Source organism: Liolophura sinensis, chromosome 7 (assembly GCF_032854445.1).
Source record: "Liolophura sinensis isolate JHLJ2023 chromosome 7, CUHK_Ljap_v2, whole genome shotgun sequence".
Classification (NCBI taxonomy): Eukaryota; Metazoa; Mollusca; class Polyplacophora; order Chitonida; family Chitonidae; genus Liolophura; species Liolophura sinensis.
The window spans coordinates 33,504,438-33,531,174 of record NC_088301.1 but is presented as its reverse complement, the minus strand read 5'-3'; the positions used below and the strand labels follow the sequence as shown (position 1 = coordinate 33,531,174).

General features: G+C 37.7%; 2 protein-coding genes across 2 annotated transcripts; one reads left to right on the top strand and one right to left on the bottom strand.

The window, feature by feature from the left end:
• The first annotated feature begins 3,095 nt into the window (after nt 1–3,095).
• Nucleotides 3,096–11,035, top strand: LOC135471550 (dynein light chain Tctex-type 5-B-like). The gene is made up of 2 exons (XM_064750821.1): nt 3,096–3,462; nt 9,086–11,035. Exon 2 carries the CDS (start codon nt 9,164–9,166, stop codon nt 9,758–9,760), a length of 597 nt encoding a protein of 198 aa, XP_064606891.1. The 5' UTR covers nt 3,096–3,462; nt 9,086–9,163; the 3' UTR covers nt 9,761–11,035.
• Nucleotides 11,036–15,732: 4,697 nt separating this feature from the next.
• On the bottom strand, nt 15,733–26,634 carry LOC135469827 (thioredoxin domain-containing protein 12-like). The gene is made up of 7 exons (XM_064748437.1): nt 26,477–26,634; nt 24,832–24,892; nt 24,489–24,541; nt 22,524–22,597; nt 22,001–22,070; nt 21,617–21,700; nt 15,733–17,389 (listed from the first exon to the last, which is right to left on the bottom strand). The coding sequence occupies exons 1-7, from the start codon at nt 26,553–26,555 to the stop codon at nt 17,319–17,321; spliced, it is 492 nt and encodes a 163-aa protein (XP_064604507.1). The 5' UTR covers nt 26,556–26,634; the 3' UTR covers nt 15,733–17,318.
• Nucleotides 26,635–26,737: the final 103 nt, after the last annotated feature.

Genomic DNA, 26,737 nt, shown 5'->3' with positions numbered 1-26,737 from the left:
ATTTTGGTCTCAGTTGGTTAGCGCGCTAGCACAGCGTAATGACCCTGGAGTCTCTCACAAATGCGGTCGCTGTGAGTTCAAGTCCAGCTCATGCTGGCTTCCTCTCCGGCCGTAAGTGGGAAGGTCTGCCAGCAACCTGCGGATGGTCGTGGGTTTCCCCCGGGCTGCCCGGTTTTCACCCACCATAATGCTGACCGCCGTCGTATAAGTGAAATATTCTTGAGTACGGCGTAAAACACCAATTAAATAAATAAATAAATAAATCCATTTTGGTTTACGGCTGGTATACGGATGTCTGTTCCGATTCATAGATTTGTGACCTAGTTCAGTGTATATATGCTGATTAAGTTTTTCCAACAGAAAATCTTGCCAGCTATATCTTTGAAAACGTAATACAAGTTTCAACACACTACTTGTTAAAAGGGGCAGATCACATTTTCAGTAAGCAATACGTACATTTTAAATACACATCACCTGAAAGGCCATGTCATGCAGATATGTCAGGTGTATATATTGCTTAATAGGTATTTCCTAAGACGAATATTTCACACAAAATTAACTCAGTCTGCATTCTTACACGTTCAGTCTTTTGTTGGGTATGACGACGCACACAATGCTTTCGAAGACGTGTTACTGGAACTCTTAGCGTGACATGCATGGTACACTGCCAAAATGCTCAGAAAAGGTAATATGTCTCTTAAGTGAAAATGCCTAACTTCATAGATGATTTAACTGCATAGAAAACAGACTGGCAGCGGACAGTGGCCTCCGTCAAATAATCCATGTACCCACATACGCACATATATGCACGGCGATGCAGGTGTTAATCTCAGTATCTCTCGAATATTTCAGAATTTTATAACGAAGGAGTCGTTTTACACAGATGTATATGATTGTGAGTGCAGGTGTTAGGTCGGCTCGGGGACATACTTCAAGATCTTCTGAGCATGTTTGGTACTTCAAGGGCTCGTGAACTGTGTGTTTGAGTTTAATAATATAAAAATTTACAGTTTAAGGCAGTCAATTTCTCATTTTATTGGTAGTATATTTACCTATATCGTGCAATTACAGTGCACATATTTTCAGTTACAGAGCACGTTTTTCGAAAGTGACAAATATACACAGACATATACAGCAATGTTGAAACACGGTTGATACATAGGAAAATTTCTATATTATAAATGTATATAAAGAGAAAGAAACTGTTAAAAAGAAGAGGGCTTCTTTTGGAAGCTACTGTTTTATCTAGTTACATGGATCACTTTATTCAGTCAGAAAGAGGGAGTTGGGCTAACACAAGTTATATGGGCTTGCTAGTTCTCAGGCAATCGGAAGTTGCTTTTAATGGTTATTGGCAAGACAGATGGGACGATGGTGCAAAGCAATGGAACAACACTGCAAAGTGATGGAACGAAGAGATATAACAATACTGCGAAGTGACGGAACGATTCCATGGCTTCGCGCTATCGCACCTTCGCTTTGTTCCTTCGTTTGTCAGAAACGATAGCACGATTGTACGGGGCTGGCATCCATGCATTTAGCTGGCTTTTCACCTGGGTGAACATTTCTCAACATTTCTCAAGAGTTCAAAGATGGCAAAAATATCAGTTGATCAGGTAAGTCTTGTGTCTTATGTTTCACTTGATCAGAGCTTTTTCCTCAGTGGATGTATTGTACGCCACTGTATCATGCGGTAGCTGGTACAATCAAGATTTTGTAATGCACTTCTAAAGAGGGGATACGTCTGACGCCATGTGACATAGCGCTGACTGATTCACTGAGAAACAGTAGTCTGAAATGTTGCCGTTCAATCTCATCGCCTAGAATATAGTCTTATGTTAAATGGTGTTGCGAGTGAGTGCTGAAAATGAGTTCTAAGAAGAAAAAACGTGTTCCAGCAGGATCTTGAGATATGGCTCAGCTCTCTTTCAAACAGCCCTGTTCTGGAAAAACGTCATTTTTTGTACACACTATGTGAGGTTAAAATTTACAGATTAGGTATATAAACTTATAGTAGCAATCAGTAAGTAAAATTCATAACAAAGGCTGTAAGCCTGCACGCAAAACATTGTATTGCATATAGTTTATCTGACAATGGCTTCATTGGGAGACCAGATCATATTTTTTGACCATTGATTAGTTTTTAAATGTTTTTGTTCCACGTGTGTGGGGATAAAAAGAGACAGATATTCTTTTTACAACAGAACTGCAGATCCCGGGCATTTCACATCTCAGCGCCATATACACCTATTTAAAACATCAGTACCATTCCCCTGACAATCCATTCCCACCCCAACACCCACCCCCACCCTCTGCAGACTAACGGAGAAGCACAAGCGAATTAATCTTTCAACAACATGAAAAAACACGTTAGGCAAACCAATTAACACAGTCTGAAGGGGACGCTGTTCCCGTACTCATAATCCAAAAAGGAAAAAGAGCCATTTTGTGCATGAAATACATTGTGGTGATGTAAACTGTCAAGAAATGTAGATCCAGCAGAAGTAGACCCAGCAGCCTTTACAGCTACGCGTACAGCATACAAGACTGGACAATATAACAGAAATTATTTTCATTATGTTTTCACTCCTCTGTTAGAGTTTGCACGGGGCTTCTTTAATACATGGCTTTAATGGCATAAGTATGGATGTGTTGTAAAATATACTGTTATACTAACCTATACGTTTATGGAACATTCAAAAGTAAATAATATATACTTGTGAATGTCTAGACATGTTTTCGTTGACGTGTCGTGACGACCTATATAGGCCTAGTGAAACAAATCAAATCTAATTTAATGTGACATCAATTATTCAAGTTGGTTCATGCAGCTATCCATTGCTTGGTTTATATATATACTACGGTGTGTATATGCATACATATGCGTGGTACACATGCATTGTTGTCTCCAAATTTGCATAGGTATTTTGGCGGCGTGTCGACGCTGTCAACTTACTCCGCTACTTGAGTATAGTGGTACACACGGTGTGTGTAGTTACACAGTCGATCGGTGCGTGACCAACTCGTTCATGGTTCCTTTATATGCGGAGTTTCCCTTTGAAGGGGAGGTGCCTTGTGTCATTTTAATGATTGGCCACCAGTCGAACAACGGTGCAGTTTAATGTGTTCTGTCCCTTGTATTGCTTGACGACGATCGTGAAGGGACAACCTTATAGAAGACCCGTCCAGTCAAACATATCTGGATATCATCAACTCGAGGCGCTTAAGGCCTGCATGTAGACACATGGTTTGTTTGGAAAATTACATATAAGACTGATCCTTTTCGGCTCTTGTGGCTTCAGAAGTGCTTATTGGATTGTTTGTAGGATCTGTATGCGTAGGGCTTTATACTTCTGAGTGGAAGTAACTAAATTGTACCCGAGGAAACAAGTGGAAGAGTTATAGACCGGCTCACTGGGGAACAAGCTTTAGAAACCTAAAGATCTAAAACCGAATTTCCAGGTTTGTATATTTGAATTCCAAGAGAATCTTAGTCAACAGGTTGGAATTCATATTACAATCTATACATTTTTATTAGTCTTTACATAATTTAGTGTCAGTAAATTATATGTAGTTCGTAATTCCTCTTTCTGTCCTGTATGTCCAATGCCAATACTTCGTACCGGAATATCTTTGTTAATCTGTCTCAAGTGAAACGTTACGCAAATGTACACATAGGTTGTTTTAAATACAGTTATATAGTTTAGGTCAGCCCTACCAAATGTTTGGGCTCCAGAGTAAGTACCATTGTTTATTGGATGTGTTCACTGAATCAGTCTGAATCTGTAGGGATACATGAATTCGGTCTTTGTTTAATGTATAAAATACATAGAATTTGTCTTTGAGGCATTTGTGAGATACGGCGCTATATACAAAACTGAGTGATCATTCAACAGAGATAATTCATGATTATCCACCCAAGCAGCCGAGGTCCGCCTATAAGAAAAAATAGATGTAGTTACTTCAATGCTGTACCCTTCCTAACATAAGATGTAATAGCTGTCACTGTATATGTCTTAACGATACAGCGTAACGCAATCGTGTCATTAGTGATATTTGCATTTAAATGTTTCTTAAGTACAAAAAGGTTCAAGAAGATTCAGACGGGGAATTATCCATGGTGAAAATAAATTATTCCTAGCTTTCTGTCCGACCAGGGCGATTTAAACCTGCGTGAAATAATTAGACAAATTTGTACTTAAACGGCACATGTATCTTCACCATTTAATTTTATTGCAGCAGTACTTATTACAACGTTTACAATTGGTATCCTCTCCATTTGCCATCTGGCGGTAAGAGTATTATGTTAAATCGCTGAAAACCACAATAACTGTCTTCAACTAACGTCGGAAGTTCATAAGATACTGGCCACAGGGGTAATGGTTTACCCCAGGAACAAAACTGAGAGCTGTCGTTTGAGTGCAATCGTTCTTTAGTGTACGACCGGAGACACTATTCAAACAAATGAATCAACATGTTGGGATTAAAAAATTGCATAGAGACGCTATAAATAGTATATATACTTTTTCCATGGTCAGTCAAGTCGTGATATACCAACAACATGCATGTAGAGTGTAATAAATAAATTTGTGTAAAGGTGCGATATAATGAACTGTTCTCACATAGGGCTGACATATTGTTACTGTATGCCGCAGATGGTGTGCATTCGTTTAATTGCAGAGGTCTTTACCCACTACATATCCGCGTAGCCTTTGACAGCATGTTATAGGACGAGGTATCTCCAGATATGATTTATTTCTAGCTTACACGATCTGACACCCGAACCAAAGTCTTTCAGACTGTTTTGTTAGGCCTAACTGTAGAGGTAATATCAGACGAACCTTGTGAACTGTATAAACACACAGATATATCCACCGTCTAGAGTCAAAGCAGATTTAACCTGTTTCTCAGGCTATGTATGTTCGCTCAGGCAATAAAACTTATAGAGGGTACAATAAAATCCACACCTCCCGTGCCATCTCATCGCCATATAGACCTATTTATAGCTCCTATATATGTACGTTGTCTGTGAATTTATACATAATTATTCATTTATATTTTCCGTACATCTCGGATTCTTCCTGACTCATTTTACGTAAGCAGTTCGTTGCCTCAGTTATTCGAGAGGAAGAGGAAGAGGAATGATGCTTCCGCCATGCACGTAATTCAGTTCTGAAATAGGTCGTGCTCTGAAGCAAGCTAACACATAGGTTACTGGCTTGTATAAGAGCAATCATGCATCGCGACTAAAACCGATTCGTGATTTACACACAGTGACTGATTCAATATATTAGTTTATATCCACTTTACAACGATATCTATATGTCAACATTAAAGTTATAACACCAACGGTTCAAGGAAAACGTGTCCTTTACACAGTCAGAACCGTATTAATCGATTATATGATTATACCTGAATGAAGGTTTCTTTTAATAAACCTATACTTGGATACTTGCGAATTTTTTCCCATGATACTCAAGCTATGGACGTCCATGTGACAATATTTCACTGTATATACATGCCTACTGACGAATGTATAAATCGATAAGTATATGATCATTGTCCATAACAACGCGTATTATGCGACCTGTTTGTCGAAATATCTCCTCTCAACATACATCGTTTGCCATGGTGTTTTCCGCTTTACACTCGTATGCATATCTACTGTTGACTACTAGCCGAGATCCGAAAGTAAACATTAAGCCATTTCGAGAAATCTAAGACGACGTTTGTGGTTAGGCCCGGTCGGATAAGCGTTCAATCAACGCTATACACACAAAGGTTATTAACGGCGCAACACACAATGCCATGATAAGGCGGTATCGTAGGTATATATGAATAAATATGTACGTTGCAAGAAAGGCACTCGATGTGGTGTGTGCACGGGCATCGCAAATTGGTGATCCCAAAATCGTCCACTTCGTGTAACCCGGTGTCAGTATTTAATACATACTTCTATAGTATGTAATAAAATTTGACTGAAATTTCAAATACTGAATAGGGCCTGTACATAAAGTAACACAGCAAATACAACAAGCTAACATGCAAAGTAATAACACCATGCTGATAACATGCAATAAAGTCTAAAAAATATGCCACAAAAAGTTTGAATACATTGGAAATGAAAAGTAAAAGTAATTAACATGTGGTCAACTTGAAATTGTGAAACTTAATACTCCATTTTTTGTCCATGTACAAAGGGTGAAATAGTACTTTTCTCGATCATATTTTCAAAAAGGTAAAAGCTATTGAAGTAAGCAATGAGATATTTTCATACATCAATAGTCACGCAAAACTGCTCATGCGCTCGCACAATAATTCTTGAATAGTCTTTAGATCGTCCTAATTGGTTGTATATTGAATAGCATAATCAGTGATAGTTATCTTTCATGTAAGCCAGTTAGAGGAAGCGTCAAAAAACGTGAATCCACACAGGCCTATACCTTGGGATGTGGAGCGTTACAACGTCTAAACGGAGACACCTTGCAACGCTATAAGTAAATTTGCAGTATATAAATTCACATATATGTTAACAGTGGGTTTCTGTGCATTGTATGCACGACACATTGAACTGCCTTGTATGCCTTTGTTGTATATACTCAACAACTATCATCCCCAGGTATAAAATACGCTTTATACAGCGATCAGCATTTCCGTCTGTCTGTCGGTCTCTCTGTAATCATTTTTTCGCAACGTATCTCCTACAGATTTAATTTATCGGATCTCAGCGAAACATAGTGGGCATGATGGAATGATGTACAGTTATGCATCTACTGTTGGGTTACGTTGCATAAATTATCATGCACCATTTCAAGGTATATAGGCTGGATTTAAGGACATGCAGGGAGTGCTTGTGAGCACAACTCCACCTACAGTTTTCAGCCCAAGCATACAGTTTTTATGAAACTTGCTTATATGCTTATATATGTGCTTGAGATTTTGTGGTTGTATGACGTGGATTAATTTGCAAGTTATGGCCGTTTGAAGATAAAATATGAGGAACACCTTGTTAACCGTGCAACTCCTCTTTCATGAAAGTTACTTGGTAGATGCATGTATTGGGGACGACATATACGTCAGCTCCAGATGTTTGGTACCATTCCCAGGGTAAACTATTTACCGAATTATCGCCGTTTTTTAATAGATAAGCTCTTGATTTGTGGTCGGGTGGATTCACCAGCCTCTGGTGTTTCTTTTTTTCAGTTTGCCATCCTCAGACTTCTGACCATCTCCTGTGTGCACTGACCGAAATAAATAGTCGTCTCTATACTTTGTCTCCTTACAACTGATTGCTTTTAATAGATTACCATTTTTGTTCTCGTCCCGTCTTGTGTGCGGTGCATTGAAATTTGTCATTTTGTTGGCTTGGCAATAGGCACATCATTGTTGGTGCATCGATTATGTTGGTGCATCGATTATATGGATTGTTTTATCGATGTATTCAAAGACACTCGTGCAAGAACAAAGAACCAATATTGGCTGCTCTGCATTGCCTTAAATGTCACGATGTCCCTCAGTCTACATGTATATTACAAAGAAAATGCTATAATAACAACAAACCACTGAGTGATTGCATTTTGGCTATAGTATATCTTCATTCATTCAGCCGACTGTATCTAACTTTATATGCGCATTTGTCGCTTGTACATTTCAAGGAAAATCAAGAATATAGCATATGCCTCGTATCTGTTCATGTACATGTCAAATGTGGCTTGTTACATAAGTATTCTTATTCGCTTTATATAGTGAGACTCATCCTGGGACAGTATATATGCAAGCGTCAATTACTGTATGGTGGTTTGGAAAGTTACCATACTTATATATAAACCGAAACCATGGACAGAAGATATAACAAAGACCTTTGTGCATGAGTAAACTCTTTGTACACTGATTTCCAATTGGTTAAATTGGTTCTGGCTCTCCAATGACCGCTCGTTAACTCGGTACACAAACAGGCCGGTCATTGTCACCAGCATGTTCACATTGCTCCCAGGAACACATACGCGCGTTAAGAAATCAATGCTAGATGCGCAGCTTGGTGGTCACATGTCATGAAACCCATGTACGGGATTTAAAGCGCTGCTGTTGGCTTTTGTCAGTCTTGTTATTAGCCTGGGTTGACTGGAACGACATCAGTGGGTAACTAGCCGTCGTCAAAATAGACCGAACCCACGTTAACGTAGTATGCGTTATATAATAACTGTATGTGTGCATAGTGTATTCTTCCTCTAGCAACGCGTGGCAACGCCGTGTTCACCTTATCTTGCTGAAACCATCTTGTACAGGGCTGGGTTACAGGTAGGCTGTATTGAATTCGTGTGTGACGGCATCGGATTTGGATAAAAATTGTTTATTTTTTCTTACTAGAAATGCAGATCTTACACATAAATGACCCACTGTATATATGTACCCATAAGGGACAAACTACTGGACACTGGAACCAGCTAGTGACGAGCTGTGGAATAAAGATATAAGTTAATTCCAGTGTATCAATATGCCGTGCACCAATTCCAGCGTTTGCGTCACCGATATATTTACATTTTGTTATATAATTTGGCAACAACTTTGACATTCATTAAAGTGTTTAAAGCTAATTTTATCTAATTTTGATATCTTGGATATTTTCCGACAGTACCAACTTAATGGACCGTTTAGCAACTAGAGGGATATGATTTGCCTTGAAATGTGAATTTCAGAAACACCCCTTGATATACCGCTGAACGTGAAAGTGACGCCAATGGCCAAAGTGTCACTGATTGTATGAAACAAGAAATCAGATCATCAGCGTGTAGAACTACCCCTTTCATTTTCATGGCCTTACACAGACAGATAACCTATGACGTTATATACATGTCCTTGCAAATGTCAAGGCACGTTTAGCCTACAATGCGCTTTGAAATGCGAAAGAACGGAAATCAAGTTTTCATGTGCCATGTGCATATAGTTCCATGTGCATATAGCCACGAAGCCAGTAATATATATTTTTATGTCATGCAGTTAATTTCCATGCGTTTGAACCAAACATTCGTATATGTAGCCGACAAATATGCAATAAGCTTTCACGAAAAATTCTTTTGTCTTGCAGAGTCAGTGGGGATTTTGTCCAGATCCAGGTTTGATTCTTCTGGTCATCTTATTTACCAAATAAGTATAAGAATTCATCATGGATGGGCAGGATGGACAGGAGAAAGCAGTGCCAGCGAGAAAGAAATCCACGGGTTACGGACCACATGTTCACGACGGACCGCCCAATGTGACTGGACCGAGCATGCGCCGAATGTCACGGGTTGAACCTAGGGCCAGTATTCAGTATGGGCCAAGTGGACGACGCATGTCCACGATTTCGAGAACGAGCATATCTGGGTTGTCCTGGGGACAAAAGGGTATACAGATTCCTACGCGTTACCAAAACACGTATAAACTGGAACCAGAATCAGACGACAAATTTAATGCATCACGTGTTCAGAAAGTAGTCCAGTCTGTATTAAACAACTACCTGGATGGTGAAAATTACGAGCCCAAGAAATGTGTCCACATGGTCCAGAATCTGTCTGACGTCATCAAGGGAAGAGTGAAGGAATTCGGCTACGCCAGGTATAAGATCATTTGCAACGTCATGATTGGGCAAAATGCAAACCAAGGACTTCGTGTGGCCAGTCGCTCGCTCTGGAATGCTGAGCACGACACATCAGCAACTGCCTCCTACCAAAAAGGCGATTTATTTGCTGTGGCTACTGTATACGGTGTTTATCTGGACTGATGACGATGGCTTTCGGTTTGTACATCAATCCATTTGGCGAAAATGGAATACAACTTATACTTTCTTCGTTTGCATGTATTGTATGGCCTATAATTACAATGCAGACAGGTTTTATTCCCTTAGGCCACGCGTATTCATCAAAAGGTGGATGGGAACCATATCCATTCACCTGGTGTCTTTGACATATTGGTATGGTGTTTTGTATTGGTAGCTGCCGCTCCTGCAGTACAGTCGGTGCATAAACCACGTGCAACTACTTATATAATTGTAGTGTCTCTCACGACGCTATCTGTCGCTCAGATGGCTCGACTAGTGGGCTATGCAACTCTCAGGTTTCTGTTATTACTGTATCGTACTTATCCGCACAGGTCGTAGGCAGGTATGGCAGCAGTCTGCTGATGGTCGTGTTTTTTCCCCTAGTTCTGTCCGGTTTCCTCCCACCATAATGCTGACCACCGTCGTATAAGTGAAATATTCTTCAGTACGGCGTAAAACACAAGTGAAGTAAATAAATACGTAAAATTATCTGCACAGGTGTCTTTAAGGATAACGACTCTTATTATATTCTAAGTATAGAATCTTAGAAATGTGGATACAATTACTGAATACCATACTACATGTAGTTGAATGCGTCAAACGTTTTGTAAGTTCACTTTGCACGTGCATGAGATATACACTTACCTGGTTATAGCGCAGGCTTTATTAAATTATAATGAACTATTAATATATACACGCGAAATATTTGCGAAATTTATTGTCACTAGAACAATATGCAAAGCTATTACATCGAACAGAGCCGCATGCACTCTCATGTGGCTTTCTTTGGACTATACATGCTATATACATGTTCTAGTAGGTGAATTTTCAGATAAAAACTACAAGTAACTGACTGAATAAGGTAGGCCCTATAATTATCTATACCATGATGTCCAGAGAAAAGGAATGAATTTGCAAATCTTATCCATACTGTAGTCCTATATATCGTAGGCCATGTATTGTATTTGCATGTTTGATGTGCAGTGTTTTGATACATCCAACTAATGCACACTACGTGTTGTCTGTGTATATCTGAATATGCGTTTATGCAAGACACAGTGGGACACTGTGAATATACTAGAAAGTACATTTTATGTTTTATTTATGTGTAATCTAATCTATTTTCTGTTAGAATTTGTACCGCAAGCCAAGTATATATTTGAACTATATAACTTTTGACATCCACATGCACATTCACGTCGTCAGAAACTATTATATTGTTTACAATATGCATTTCATTCCAACAGCAATAAAAGATTGTAAACATAGAACAATGATTGTTAGAGAATGCTTGTGTTGTTTTCGTTTCTTTGTTTGTAGGCCTAAGTGTTAGTTTGAAAATATATTTATAGATACATGGTGTACATACATGTATTAGACTATAACTGGTAGACGTACATGCGAATATCAACATACCGTTATGCATAAGATACATAACTGAATTCAATTCCATCGGTATACATATCTCGGCATGCCTAATACACTTTCCTTTTTCTTGAAATTTTATTTTTATCCTAAAAACTAATGAATGTGATTTATTATCATTATATTAGCGAGCTGTAGTCTACAGCGTTTAGATGCGCCTGCCTTTACATCGGCGTAAGATAAACAGTGTGAGAGTTCAAACCCGGCCTTGGAATACGTAGATTCTCTCACTGCATGCTTAATGGGCCTTCGTGACAATAAGCTGTCGACCACACACGTGTGGCAGTAACGGTCTTTGAAGACCACTAGTCTTTCTCCAAACTGGTGCGCATATATCTGTACGTCATTTGTGGGAAAATTAGTCAGTAACTTGCCAATTAAAAGGTGCATGGGTTGTTTACGCCTGGCACTTCGTGTCCTCCACCCAATAATCTGGCCTCCAGCGTATATACATGAAAAAAATCCTGCTTATGGCGTTCAATAAGTGGATAAACCAAATAAATATTATTCATTATAAATAATTACGACGTTTTGCGAGCTACTAGTATGCAAATTAGTCTATATAAACACACCCATAAATTTTCTTCCTTGTACAATTATCTTTAATGGCTTTGATGGTCCAATAGTCGCTTATATACGATCACAGTTATTGAAATGCAATTAAGTCTATATAAAGGAAAATGTTTATATAATGTGTTGTGTGATGGGGCATATTTTTGTTTTTCTTTTAAGTTAGTTGTACAATGTGCACTATATAAATAAGTTACGGTACTTGCTTAGAACCCAACTGGACAAAACAATATAAGGCTATAATGTGCACTGTGTTTGATCTGGTGTTGTCAACGGTGCCAGAATCACACCACCCGATGGCATTTTCACTGAAATTGTTATGACGGCATACAGCACGTTGACGACCATTAAGGACAACCAATAATAAAAGATGGACTTTTCGAAAAAAACAAATGTAAGAATATGAATTATCTGTGTTTGTAGTCTTGTACATGTACTGTATATAGAAAGATTAAAATAGTGGAAAATATGTTACCGTTTTACACAGTGCACATTATCCGTTTACGGATCATGTGAGGGATTATTTTATGTACGGCCCAAGTCAGTCTGAATTTATGGCAAGGCAGACAAAATCACTCCTTTACAGTGCGCATGCATTTCACTCCAGGGAAAACTAGATGTTGACTATAGATGTTCATTCATTTGTTATTTACCAAGAGAAGGATGAAAATAACAGGAAACACACATCAAGTAAGTTCAGGCGAACTGAATATATAGGCCTGAAAAAATATATAACTTTGTTTGAAAACGTATATGGGAAATTCCATTGAGTATAACTCTTGAGGGAAAGAACTTCAGTGCCTCTGTCCATTTCCACCAAAAATCTGAAGTGCCTACGGAAAACAGTCTGGATACCAGAGCAACCGCGAAATTAAACAAATGTGAGGCTCAGTACATTGTAACCTCTGTATCTACACCAAAATTAAGACTGCACATCCACTGCAATTGGAGTCGTAAGCGGGACATAAAGTCGTGCACCATGCAGTCTGCATAGTGGACATGTAACAGGAAACTAGCAATCTGGTATACCACAAAAGTAATAACAATTCATTAAAGTACCAAAGTACGCACAAAGGAAGACAAACTCTCATAAACAAATTTAGATACTGAGTATACGCAACCTCCTGAACTGTGTGAGACTATATTAGGGGGCGAAACTGCGATCTAGTTAACCCGCAAAGTGCACATGCATCGTAAAATTGTTCATACATAACAATACACCCAGTCTGGGTTCACCCGAGACTGCCTCGTTTGTCCAAGAGTATTTGTTTGAGAGATAAAACCACAAATCTTGTGGGTTTGTTTGTAATAATTCGTTAGATGTTGAATATCACCGCAGATTCCACGATCAGGTTTTGCGTTTTCAATAATTTCACCGAAAGTAGGCAACAGTGAAGTCCAATGAAAGTTTGCCTCCATGCATTAGCTTTTTCAATTATGGGATTGTTTGCTTTTGACAATTCCTTAGTTATACTAACACCCACCATGGCATGTTTGAAGAAAATCCACTCATCCCTTAATTAATTTATACAACCTGTTGGTATCAGGAAGCCCCAGTTTTCATTACCTATTCATAAAGGTATGATTGAAGTTTGAAATACTAATAGGGCAACACAGATTTTCCAAGTGAACAGATCATTACCTGCTCTTCCTAGTATAGCGTGTCTGCATAATCGCCCAAACACGCCAGTACCACGCATGCGTTTTGCATTTATGCATGCACTTGACTGGTTCGGGTACATTTGTAAATTTGCATTGAAACGTCTCACTATTATACTTACACCTTACACTTGACTATTTATTTATTTGGTTTGTGTTTTACGCTGTAGTCAAGAATATTTTACTGATACGATTGGTGGGAGGGAACCGCTCACAGAAGCCTGAGGAAATCCACGACCATCCGCAGGTTGCTCCAACCTTCCCATGTATGTACGACCGGATAGGACTTGACTGTTTAATTCACGAGAAAAATCTTGTTTTCTCTATCAAAATGTGGATGGTTCTTTCGGAGGTTATACTGTTTAGTCATCGTGGCAGGAATAAGCCCTTAGGGGAAAGGGGTATGATAAAAGCCGTCCAAGGTTGTTTGGAGGAGTTCTTGACGAAACGGCTTAGGGGACGTGTAATTTGCTAATAAATAAGCATTTAGATGAACAGTTAGTATAAACCACTGACCGAGGTATAAAGAGTTAACAACCCGAGTAAACTGGAGAGGATCAGCACATGTAGTTAAATATAAGCTATCTTTGATTGCAAATAGTTCATAAAAAAGACACATATAAAAGATAATGAGATACCGATATATTTGTATTCGACCTGGAAATTATTACCTGACTACGAGTTTGAACCTTTACCTGCATGGGCGTTATGCCTATATAGAACATCGACTGTTTCTGAAAACTGATGACTGCTTTACCATAGCAGGTTACTAGCTTTTTTTTTACTATTTACATAATTATTTCTTACATATTCCTTTGGGAACTGGTGTTATAGGTTCTTTTAGAAATGGGTCTAGTGACCATTAATTTGGAGCACCCATGCGCGGTTCACTAGTGGAATTCTACAGACAGAGTTGACGCTAGATTTATCTTGACTTCCCTCTGCTTCTCAGCACTGATAAAAGTTTGTCAGATGTGGTCATTTTAAAATAAAATAAATTCATTAAATTATTAAAAAGTTTATAAATGGTGCATGCTTTTATCGCACAATAACCTATTTTACCTAATTATTAGAATACCTATTATGCTCTTTTTTTTCACTCAGTTAGTCAATCCAAGTAACAACATAGTCATATCTATACTTTTCCAAACAATTCGGAGAGAAATGTAAATCTTTACTTTCAACACTACTAATACCTATCCTAAAAATAAGAGGAATTAGGGAAGGTTTAGGCCTCACTATATGACAAAAGCGGAAATGGAATGTCTGCGATGTGACACATCGTCACATTTGTATCATGCTTTCACCAAAAACAAAAATTACAAGTGCATATACAAAACTCTGCCAATCTGATTACCGTGACAACTGCGGAAATAGACAAATTATTTAGAACATCTGCAGATTCATTCGGTTTGTGGACTTTGCCTAAATCTAGAGGGTCTCGATTGGTGCAGAAAAATTAACAGATGGCAACTTTGTACCTATGTATCCACCAGTATTAAAACTGCAAAATTGGCTATCTGCTTGCCATGGCAACTACCCAGGACGTTTCGCAACGTCGGAGGACACACGAAGGGAGATCCATAGAATGTATGAGGCTATGGAGTGAGTGAGTGAGTGAGTGAGTGAGTGCGTGCTTAGAGTTTAACGTCGAACCCAACAATTTTTCAGTCATATGACGACAAGGAGTCCTTAGAGTGCATTTACGTATAATGTGCCTTCTTTTTGCAGGACGGATTTCCACCGCTCTTTTGTCTGGTGCTGTTTCACTGAGGCGTCTAAACCAAAGGCAAGTAAGCGCTCCAGTCGAACTATTTTACTGATACGGTCCAACCAGTCGTTGTAGTATCCCCTTAATGCTGATCGCCAAGCGATGAAGCTACAACTTCCTCTTTTAAGGTTTTAGGTGTGACCTGACCCAGGATTGACTCTGGATCTATCACCCCGGATGAGGTTATGAACGGATGGACGGACGAACGGTATGGTTTTCGCATATATGATCATACTGTAAGGTGACATGAGTTTCATCGGTGATATTATAGTACAGTATTGTATACGCATTGTTAAAGATCAAACTGCAATTTTGTGAAATCCTATTTCATGCAATATTATGTGTGAATTAATAAAGCTAAAAAAATCCATTTATGTAATATTATATAACTAAACATATATATGTATCATATACAGATTAAGAGATTGGGATGGAAAATCTGATCCAAACAGGAATATTATTCAGTGAGACCCAATACCAGAGAACAATTCAAAACACATAGTTAGAACATACAGCAGCACATATACATGTAGTTTATTGCCAAAAAAATGTCTGGTCTAAATAAACATACTAACAAAAACACAAATAACTTATGCTTGCAATCATGAATGCTCATTAATGGCAGAATTTCGACAGCATATACAGGCCAATTATCCAGTTCAGATTGGTCAATAACTGCACCGTAATGCTTCGGTGCGATCGGGTCTCTATTTGGCGAAACATTGTCCGGCTGGCCATGTTGGCCTAACAACGATGATGCCTTCGGTTATTGCGAAAGCTTTGGGACGTTATTTCTTCACTCGGTTCAGTGAAAAGGTACAAACGATATTCCATCTGAATATCTCAGGAATCACTGTATCTATTGGTCACTTTATTGCCAATGTATAATCTTATTGTGTAGGCTGATAATATACTATACGCGTGTCTTCATTGGCCAAAGATATGGCTGTTGGTCTACACTCACGTTTTACATCACTTAGATCGTATCAGCAAATCTTTGATCGAGCACGGTGGAATCGGGGACCAACTGATACTATACACGCATATTTATTTACCTGATATGGTGTACTAAACAATATTTCACTTACACCATGACTAATTATAAATCTTGAAACAACCACCTGGCATTTACATTAAATCATCGAGCAAGTGTTTCAAAACTTAAGCTGTGCAAATATATATTTATTAATAGCTGTTCATCCGTGAAAATCGCGTGAGACATTCAACAGCCACGATTGGCCAATTTGTAAGTAAACTAAGCTTGCTACACTGTACAATGTAGGACAAAAGGAATAGCTGAACAAAAAAACGTTGAGAGCTCTTACAGTCTTACAGAAAAAAAAATTCTAGGGCACACATAAGCACATTACACATAGGTATGGATAATAAACATATAATGCAAAAAAGTAAACGAACAGTCCTTGCTAACAACCATTTTCCACGACCACAATGAGTAACAAATCCTCATGGAGAAATTATAACTGAAAATACAGGTAACACATGTATTTACATGCAATAGTTACAACCTATCAAATGGAATAAATTTTTTTTCTTCATTTCTCCACCATGAATTGAGAATTTCCTTCAAGAACCTCAAAAGTCAGAAAGTAAATGTATGTGGATTATTGTATTACACATTTACCTTTACTTTCGAATAATACAGATACCCGAGTAAAGATAATTCATTCACTATCTGTCCTGGTTGTATAAAGGTAACAATTAATTTAGCCAAAAGAATGAAAATTAGTAACCACTGATCAGTTTAACATTCGTCATAAGTAAACTGCTAGCAATTTCCAGTAAAATTCTACCTCAAGCATTTTTTTTTTTGAGCTTTGGAACGAAAATAAAGCTGATGGTTACTAAGTTTTTAATAATTCTGACTTTTTAAATTCAATGACTGATTTGGTATGTGTGATTACTACTTGAATAAACCCAAATATCATTCCAAATGACTGCAAACAGAAATAGGATGCATCATTTTCTCAATCCAATTATAATCAGTATGTATATTGTTTGGCTAAGGTTAGGGATATAACCACGTACATACGACCTGACTTTAATCAGATTGATCATCTTCTATATATCCTGCCTGGTTTATAATTCTCCCCCACGTTTATCAGAGGTTTCTGTTGTACCCTGAAGAACTCGCCTCATCGAATCAGCAACTGAAATACACAAATAGTATATTGGTTAGATAGATGTTCTGCCACTTACACTGGTCCCCAAGAAACATCATCTTATAATTCATGGAATTAATCTTATAATTCATGAACAATGATAAACATTAAATTTCACACTAGATATATTAATTTGATTCTTTTTTATCTAATTCTGTTAATTTTTTTACTAACATATGCAACATACACCACCATCATGATTCTGAATAAATATATACATTTTGAAGGCATTAATTTCATCCACCTATAAACTGATAAACTTATATTCAGCCAATATAGTTTCATATGTAAATGTAGATGAACAAAGTGTGAATGAGTAAGTTTCTAGATCAGCCTTCTACATATAAAATATAGATCAACGATTACCTGACATGGGCTGATAACTAATTCTGTAATATACACATACATCTCACGGTCAAATTCTGTTTTCAAGTAGAGGTTCACTCTATCATGGAAACTGAAAACAAGGGGACACCCGCGACTGAACCCAGGACCATTCGATCAGCAGTCCAATGCTCTACCACTGAGCTATACCTTCACCCAGTGCTCGTTTGCAGCATCTTACTTCATATGAAGAGCAACACAACTAGATCTTTGGGAAAAAATTTCATTTCCAAGCTAGTAAAGCATAAACATTTTTTCACGCTAGACAAGGGAAATTATGAGATATATCAACAGCATGCTTGTGTTACAATACAACTTGCAAATGTCGTTTCGCTTTTTCAGAGATGCCACGTCAACCAATAGTTCACAACTCAATGATCAATGTAAGGGCACACAACGAATACACGGTGAAGGGAGACTACTCCTCAAGGTTGATCACACGCTCTTGTATACCTCCAGTGAAAACAGTGGTGTACAACCTTAAGTGTATACATTATGAACATTACGAACGGTAATGGGGTACCATCTGGGGAGTGTAGTTTCCTTAAAATTCATCCATATGGGTTGTTTACGCTATCAGATCATCAATATACTGTTTACCGAATGAGAAAGGTTACTTTTTAATAATTTCTGCATATAGTTCTGCATTCATACGAGAAGTATAAGTCAGCCTAAAGGGGGACACAGTTAATACCCTTTGGAATACATCCATACTACTGAAATATGGTTTCCTCGCATTTCACATAGATGTTAGTATTAAGAAATTCGAGTAACTCAACGAACAACGAAACAAGACTGGTAACCCTTGTATGCAATGGAACATGAAGACGGCTTTGTTGCCTTTGACGTTAATGTACATGCAGCGGTATTCAGTTCACTAAACACCGCAATAATTAGCGATGAAATTTGTCAGGAACAGTAATAAAGAGACTGGAGAAATCCCAAGTGGAGATGTACCTATACGGCACATGTATTTGAGCGTTAAGGTTTTTAGCGAGACATTTAGAGTTTTTAACAATCCACAAACATGTTGTAGACGCACGAAATTAAGGCTGTTTGTGCACTGTTAAAAGGTTGGCTCTTCCGAATTGAAACACAGTGGGCCTATACATGCATGGTTTCACCACGCTTTGGGCAGTTCCTTCCATTTCGGCAATGAAATGGCCGTTTTTGTCCTGCTTGATCATGACGCAGATAAACACTGAAATACTGAGTAATCAGGTTGAAAATTGCCATACCTAAAGGTACCGAGTCAGTGGATCTACACGCGTATAAAAACTACTGATGACCCAGACCAAAGAGACAGATCTATTGACCCTTCAGTTTCCACCAGTACAGGCCAGAATCAATAATAAATATGTATACACTGTATATGCCGTGGATAGCAGGTGTTACTACTATAAAAAGATCAATACGATTTCAGTTAGTGCGTCTTGTGCACACCTTCCACAATGGCTGAATGTCGTTTATAACCATAATACACCAACATCTGATGCCTTATAATTTGTTTCTGAAATATACTGACACCAGCAGCGAGATCACTAAAATGTCTAGTACCCTCTCTTCCTGAAATGATATACTGTACATGCATAAAATATTAACTTTTGAATCTTTTGCTATAATTTATGGGTATTTTATTGCTATCACACATTTCTGTTGTTTCAAAATCAATAACTCGAATATAATTGTAAAACGTATCTTTCTTTATATTAGGGTTTGTTTAAGTGGTTTTGGCCATAAATATGGAAACAGCGCTAATTGACAACCACTCTGCTAGCACCAACCTTCGATAGACCTGTTATATTATCACGCGTAGAAATAGGTTGGGTTGCGATCTTATCAAAGACTAAACATCATGCATGGCGCTATATAAAAAATTGCTTTTTCATGTAGTTCAAACTTATAAGGTAAGCAAAGATATTGACAGATATAGTTTTCTTCATGTGTCAATCGATCTTTGAAGAATGGAAAATGTAACATTCTTGTATACAGACAATTTTCACAAACCAAAGTCCGAATGAACCTGATGTACACTGGGGTTGTGAAGATTGTTACAAATTGGTAATACTGTGTGATGTGCACTCTTCATGTTGTACCCTTAAATTGCCATTCCTGTACTTCTGCATCTAAAGAATGAATACATGACTCTCAGCTCGTGGTCATCACACATAAAAGGAATAATGTACATATAAGGCTAAGTTGATAGTATGGGCTAAGTTGATTGTAACTACCATGACATGTTAACACCATGCTGCTGTGGTAGTTACAGTAAACTTAGGCTACGGTCGTTTTATACTCGAAGCCCAGGTACAACAAACAATTAATGTTCTTGTTGGACGTGGATAGGATTAACTCACTCGATGCAAACTCAGCCATGTATACATCAAGATATATTTGAGTATTGTCACTTTAATCAATGAAACCACTGGAAAAATAGGGGTTGACTAATGTTATCAGAAGTTTTCGACAAAAAAGCATGAAAACTTCACATAATCTAAAAGCTAAAAAAAGACACCAATGCATACACACATGTAGAGGAAAATATTGGCCGCAGACATGGAAATAATTCCGTGCAATTCCATCACTCTTACACTCAAGTTACCAAAAGTAATTATCAAGGTTAAGACAGTCATCCAGGAAATGTAATCGTTGTTTTTCGACTTGGAGACACGGCAGTAGTTTACATATATACTACACATGAATTCAAGCCGACCTGTACGCATACTAAAGCCCCGTCCTGACTATCTAACATCACTCAACTTTTGTTAACTCAACAGCAAGTTGAATCATGTTGAGGTAAGATGAGTGACCCGTCCACACTACAAATCAGATGGGTCGACTTTGTCCAGCACTGTTGACGCGAGTTGAACAATGTTGAGCTGTGTTTTTTTTTTCTCGACAAATTGGAGGGAAATCTCCACATTTTCTCTCAGTGTATGAGACATAATGGCCGGCAGCCTGAAGAATCGTGCTGTGGGTTTATCAGCTGCGCTTATTGCCATGGCTGTTCGGCGTAGAAGACTGATAATGAGACCAGTTTCTCTCTTTAGTCGTCATTTTACCCAGGTCATGTGCTTTACGATGGTGACGTTATTTCTTCCTTCATGATCTACGATACAGCATGTTAAAATCACAATACTTTTGTATAGGACATCAACGACTTCTTCCAAAAAACAAACTATAGAGTGTAGAATTGAAGACCAACAGTTTACCTACACTGATTTGCAAGTGATATGACGACAATTTTGGAGAATACTGTATGGCAACTGTGTTTTGTTCCTTTCCTTTCCCTCACACAAGATCATTTTTGCCTCTTGCCCATTCACTAAATTACTTACATTTTTGTGTAAATTGCAAATTTAAGATCTTTTATGACCAAAGACCACAATCAAATTCAAATGCTATCCAAAGTATTGCCTGTGACTGAAAAATTTCCAATGCCTATTTCCAAAGAGCCATTTTCCTGATCTAATTACATGTAATTATTTGTAGTTTATTTAATCTTCTGGATTATGGCTCTGACTCTTAGCACTTTATCCCAGGTTTGGAAAGACAAGTGCAAGCACATTATACTTTCATTCAGGCAAGCCAGCTAACGACATTCCATTCAGCAAACTTGTACCAGGAGTTGCTTTCCTTTGTTCCTATCTTGCACTTCAAGTACCAAAACATATTGCTTTGTTTATAAGACTGTTCTTCAATATAGTCTGCAGCATTATTTTGGTCATTATATCATGTCTTACAAGCACATGGTATATCAATAGCCTCATAGCTTTTACTTTGGAGAAACATTAGCAATATCTGAAGAGTTGGAGTATTACTTATACTTACTGTCTTTGGGGTCTGGGTAATAATATTTATACTTCTGACTACCTCGAGCATTAATTACATCTGTTAGTACTTCTCCCTCGGGATCTGAAATAACAAACAGAAACCAATTTTTCACCTGTGGCTTTGTTCAACATAACAGCTACAGACAAGAAAACACTTAGACCTTTTACAACACTCACACATCTCTACCCACCATCAGTTAAGTTGTCATAGCAACATCATGCTTACAGCTTTGCAAATCATGTAAATGCATTTAGAGAACAGGGCATGTTGAAAATTCTTTCTTTGTCAAACAGGCCCATCAATCATATTATTTCTAAATATGGAGTTAATTTTAGATGTCATGTCTGACATGTCTTTGGGTACATAGTAAGTGCCACTTACTCAAGAAAAATATCCGTGGTATGTACTGTCCATCTTGAGCAAATTTACTATCTGAAGGCTCTTCATCATCCTTGGTGATACAAAATAAAAAAAATACTTTCTGTAATTTATTAATCCTGATATGTCAATTAATAATTCTAATGACAGACAAAATTTTAAATGGAAAACAGATGGACAAAATTATCATGCAAGATTTTTTGCTGATACATGTAGTATGGTAAACAGATTTAAAAAATTAGCATTAGATTAAACAAATTCTGAACTGTCTGTCACCGCACTGGATACCCCAACAATAATCTTCCTGTACACAAATGTGTTACTGGAATCAGGGATTTTGTTCTCTTTTCCGGGTTGAAATTCATTACATCGTCTCATTATATATATGTGCAGACATCATTTTTATTTCTCCTAAACACATGCTGCTGTTTGAGCTGTAGAACAAACAACAAACTGGTAAATGCATTCTTCTTCTGGTAAATCTGTCGTTCTTCTTGGAAAGTAAAATTCATCTATGAAGACTTACCTGTGTATTAACCATTACAAGCTTTTTGCTGAGTTCCTGGATATCAACTGACTCTGCAAACTTTGGCTTCAGCGCTGGAAATTAATGACAATGTATCACATAACAATATACATGCTTGTGCATATCAAACAAATCAAAAAGCATCATTCAGTAAGTGTTACGAACCCCATCTTTAAACACTGTATTATATTTTTAATTTTTTAAAAAAAATTTTCAGTGTGTGATCTACATTTTCCACTCTGTATATGTTACAGCATGCACTGTGATTCAGTCTAGCATTCTCGAGGCTTCAGTGTTAGTGAGTTTAGTGTCATTGTAAATAGAGTATACAATCTGGAAATATGTATTGGTGTTGTAAATATGTTTACAATCAAACCATCCAGAATTTACTCTACTTTAGTCTATAAATATGAGTGACGAAGTTGTGAAGCTCGCAGTCATTCATTCAAGTCCATTTGTAAGCGATGATTTACTCAAGTCCATTTGAGAGCAGTCACATTTACTGTCATTCACTGTGAAGGATCTTGCTGGGTTTGGTGATATTTTGGCTTTCACCCATTCTACATTTGTCATTTGTACTCCATTTTCTGTGCAGAGCACTTTGTGAGCTTGTGTTTCGCCACTTGCTATTTTTTGAACGCGTTAATTTGGAGCTTATACCCCGCATTATCTGTTTGTGCGATTACGTACATATTTCTGAGGAGTTAATCATACATCGACAACTCGGCATCACGGAAGCTACTGTCAACCCGACCGCCCTGAGAAGTTACACATTCACAGGCAGTTTGGGAATCAATCAGACTGTCATCTGCAGACTGAGGAATTCATCCTAAAGGAGAAGAAAACATAAACATGATGCCAAAATCAGAAGAAAGAGCGTCAAAACTTATTTGTAAATATGATCTTTAGTATTTTTTTAGACTTTTTTCTTTCAAGAGAAAAGGGTATTTGAAAATATTTTTGTACGGTGGGTATTTGGGACCAAGTTTTGGTATTTATCACTGTTGCATAATAATGTTCTAAATAATGATGTGATGCTTGTTTAATAAATTTATTTGAATGTAAATTTGTTATCTATATCAAAACATACGCATTTGACCTAAATTATGATAATATTTATTAACATGTTAAAAATATAAATATGATCCAAATTGAGGTTTAATACATTTGTTAGGTGAAAAGAACAAATTCTAGTGCAATAATATTTATTAAACCTGTGTTACATCCTCATTTATGACATTATTAAACAAAGACTATAAATACCAAAAGGTGGTCCCAAATACCCACCCTACAAAAATTATTTTCAAATGTCTTTCTCTCCTCAAGGAACAATCGGAAAAAATATTGAAGACAACATCGAGGAATAACTTTTCGCACTCTTTCATCTGAACTTTATGTCATGTTTATGTTTTCTCCACCTTTAACTGTTGATTCTATATTTACATGGACTGACTGTCCTTTGGAATCCGGAATATTCCATCTGGATTTGAATGCTGTAAAAGACTATATACATATATTTGTAATTATTTGTATTGTTTTGTATATTATTGTCAGTTGTATTATTTGCCTATTTTGTTAAAATATATGTATTGAACTTATTCAAGTGTCTTCGTGTTTCTTTGTTTGATATTGTGTAAGGCTTATCTGCCAGTTAAACAAGACAGTTGTTTCTCATCTTTACTCTCCGATAGTGATACCCTTACAGTAACACAATTACATGTAATACTGCACTGTTCTCTTTTTTTTCTCTTTCAAACATCCTATACAACATCTTAAATTTTAACATGTTGCGTCACTGTTGCTTCCTTAACCAGTTGAGTATGTATAGAATAGTAGTTTAAAAAACCTATCCAACCCACAACATAGGCAGCTGTTGCAAAAACGGAACATATAGGTCAAATTACCTGGAAATACTACAGCCACTTATCAGTATTTTCAACAAGAAATGACAAAGTAATGTTTTACCTTTACAAGCTCCACACCAAGACTTATGAATTATCACCATAAGAGGCTTATTTCTGAAAAGAGAGTACAAAATTTTAACCTTAATTTCAAGTTTAATCAAATGAAAAATTAGATGACATCATAGAAAACACAGCTTGAATTTTCCCTACAAGCCTTTCACAAAACTGAATACTTTAGAACAAAATTTATTCCAATGATCACCAATTCTGTGAATCAAGGAGACTTCATCTGACAGGTGTTATAAAACTGCGTTTGGAGATATATGGTAACCTAGACAAACAATTACTAATAATCGATGGGATGTACAATCCATCTAGACCTATAGGCATAAAATTCAACTTACTCTTCCTTGGCAATTTTAAGTCCCTCTTCAAGAGAGACCCAATCAACTTTGTCACCCCAGCCTGGAAATATGAACACACGTATGGTCAATGCCATTATATAGAGTTTACTTCATCTGGGTAAGTTGAAATGAACATAAGAACTAAAGTTACATTCAGTGCTGTTACTCTTGAAGGGATGGAAAACAAAAAATATATTAAGTACAAATCATCAACAAGAGTAGAGGTAGCAATATCAAAACCAGACCAAAAATAGACGCGGAGGGAAACATCAAACTGAGGTTGTGATTTTATCATCAGGTTTCTTTCTAACAAGGTAGGCCAACGACTAAACATGCCAGTTAAAAAGTCTGACATTCTTCGTAACACTGTGTCCACTGTGCCTTTCCAAAAAATTGATGCACTGTTCCGAACTTCAATTTGATGGAACCGATCAGTCTCAATGAAGTCCGTGCTGACGGTACCCAAATTTACCTGCACTTAAAATACAAGTACTTTTTTATGCCTTTCGGGGTTGACTTAAGAAGACTGAAGTTGTTGTTGCACCCTGTGATGAAAATATATATCAGTTTTCTCGAGGATTTAAATGCCAACACTCCGTTGCATTTCATAACCTACTTCTGGTCATGTGACACTTTATAATGGATGTCACCTAATGCGAGGCACCTAATGCCGAGGAAGTTTTAGGAAGTTTTAACAGTCAATGTGACTACCAATGTGACTACCAAGCAGCATTAATTAGTTTTTTAAGAGTATTAGAAACTTCACCGGAAAATTACATGTAAATGAGCAGAGTGGGAAGGACGAGAGATGGGATGAATGTCTAGATGGACCAGGTTAGACTACTAAGGTTAGCCATAGATATGGGCTAGGTCCTTGCATGTATGACGGCCGGACCGCGGGTGTATGGCCTGGCCATGATACCAACAGCAGGGCTGAGGTGGGTATTAGGAAACTGTGGACCCAAAGGCAAGGTTCATCCCTAGTTTGATCCCTGATTATACCTTACTTCGCCATTCTCAGGCGCCTTGCATCGTTATCCGGTTCTGCACTTCAAACCAATCAGTGGAACGACTGGTTGACCCGTATCAGTATAATGGCTCGGGCGGGGGCGGCTTACTTGCCTTCGGTAAGTAGTCTCAGTAAAGCAGCACTAAATAAAAGAGCGGTGGAAATCCGTCCTGCAACAAGGAGGCACATTACACGTACATGCACCCTAATGATTCCTTCATCGTCATATGACTGAAAAATTGTTGAGTACAACGTTAAACCCCAAGCACTCACTCACTCACTCAAACCAATCAAATAATTGAACTCATGACAGTCTTTCAATTGTCCAACGGAATTATATAGGCCTGTATAACACTCAACTAGAGGCTTGGGAAAAAATCCATGTCCGATGCTGGGATCGAACCTGCAACTCGATCGTGTGTCCGAAAAGTCAAAAAAGAAGCACTGCGAACTGCGAGGTCATGAACCTTCAATCACTTTGATTCTTTTACAGTGCTGTCACCGAAAATTTGACACTTGTACGTCGCGATTTCACAACCAATTATATGCTGATATATATTAATTAATCGGTTTTGTATCCTCAAACCCTTCCATACTGAACACCTCTCTAAATTAGGAGTTAGTTAAAATGCTTACCTCGGGCGAGATCATTGGCAAGCGAGAGAGACACACACAACGTCACTGACAAACACGCCAACACGTTGCTTCCCGCCATCTTCCTCGCTCAGAACTAGCAACGTGACAACAATCGGAAACGAGCATCCAGCTTTGTCAACGAAAACTGTCCCGGTCAACATATGCCACCATGTTAAATTTTGCCGAAAAATTGCAGAGAAATCTCCTGCAATCGGAAGAGTACCTCACGCTACTATGCATGAGGGTAGATCTGTGGATAAT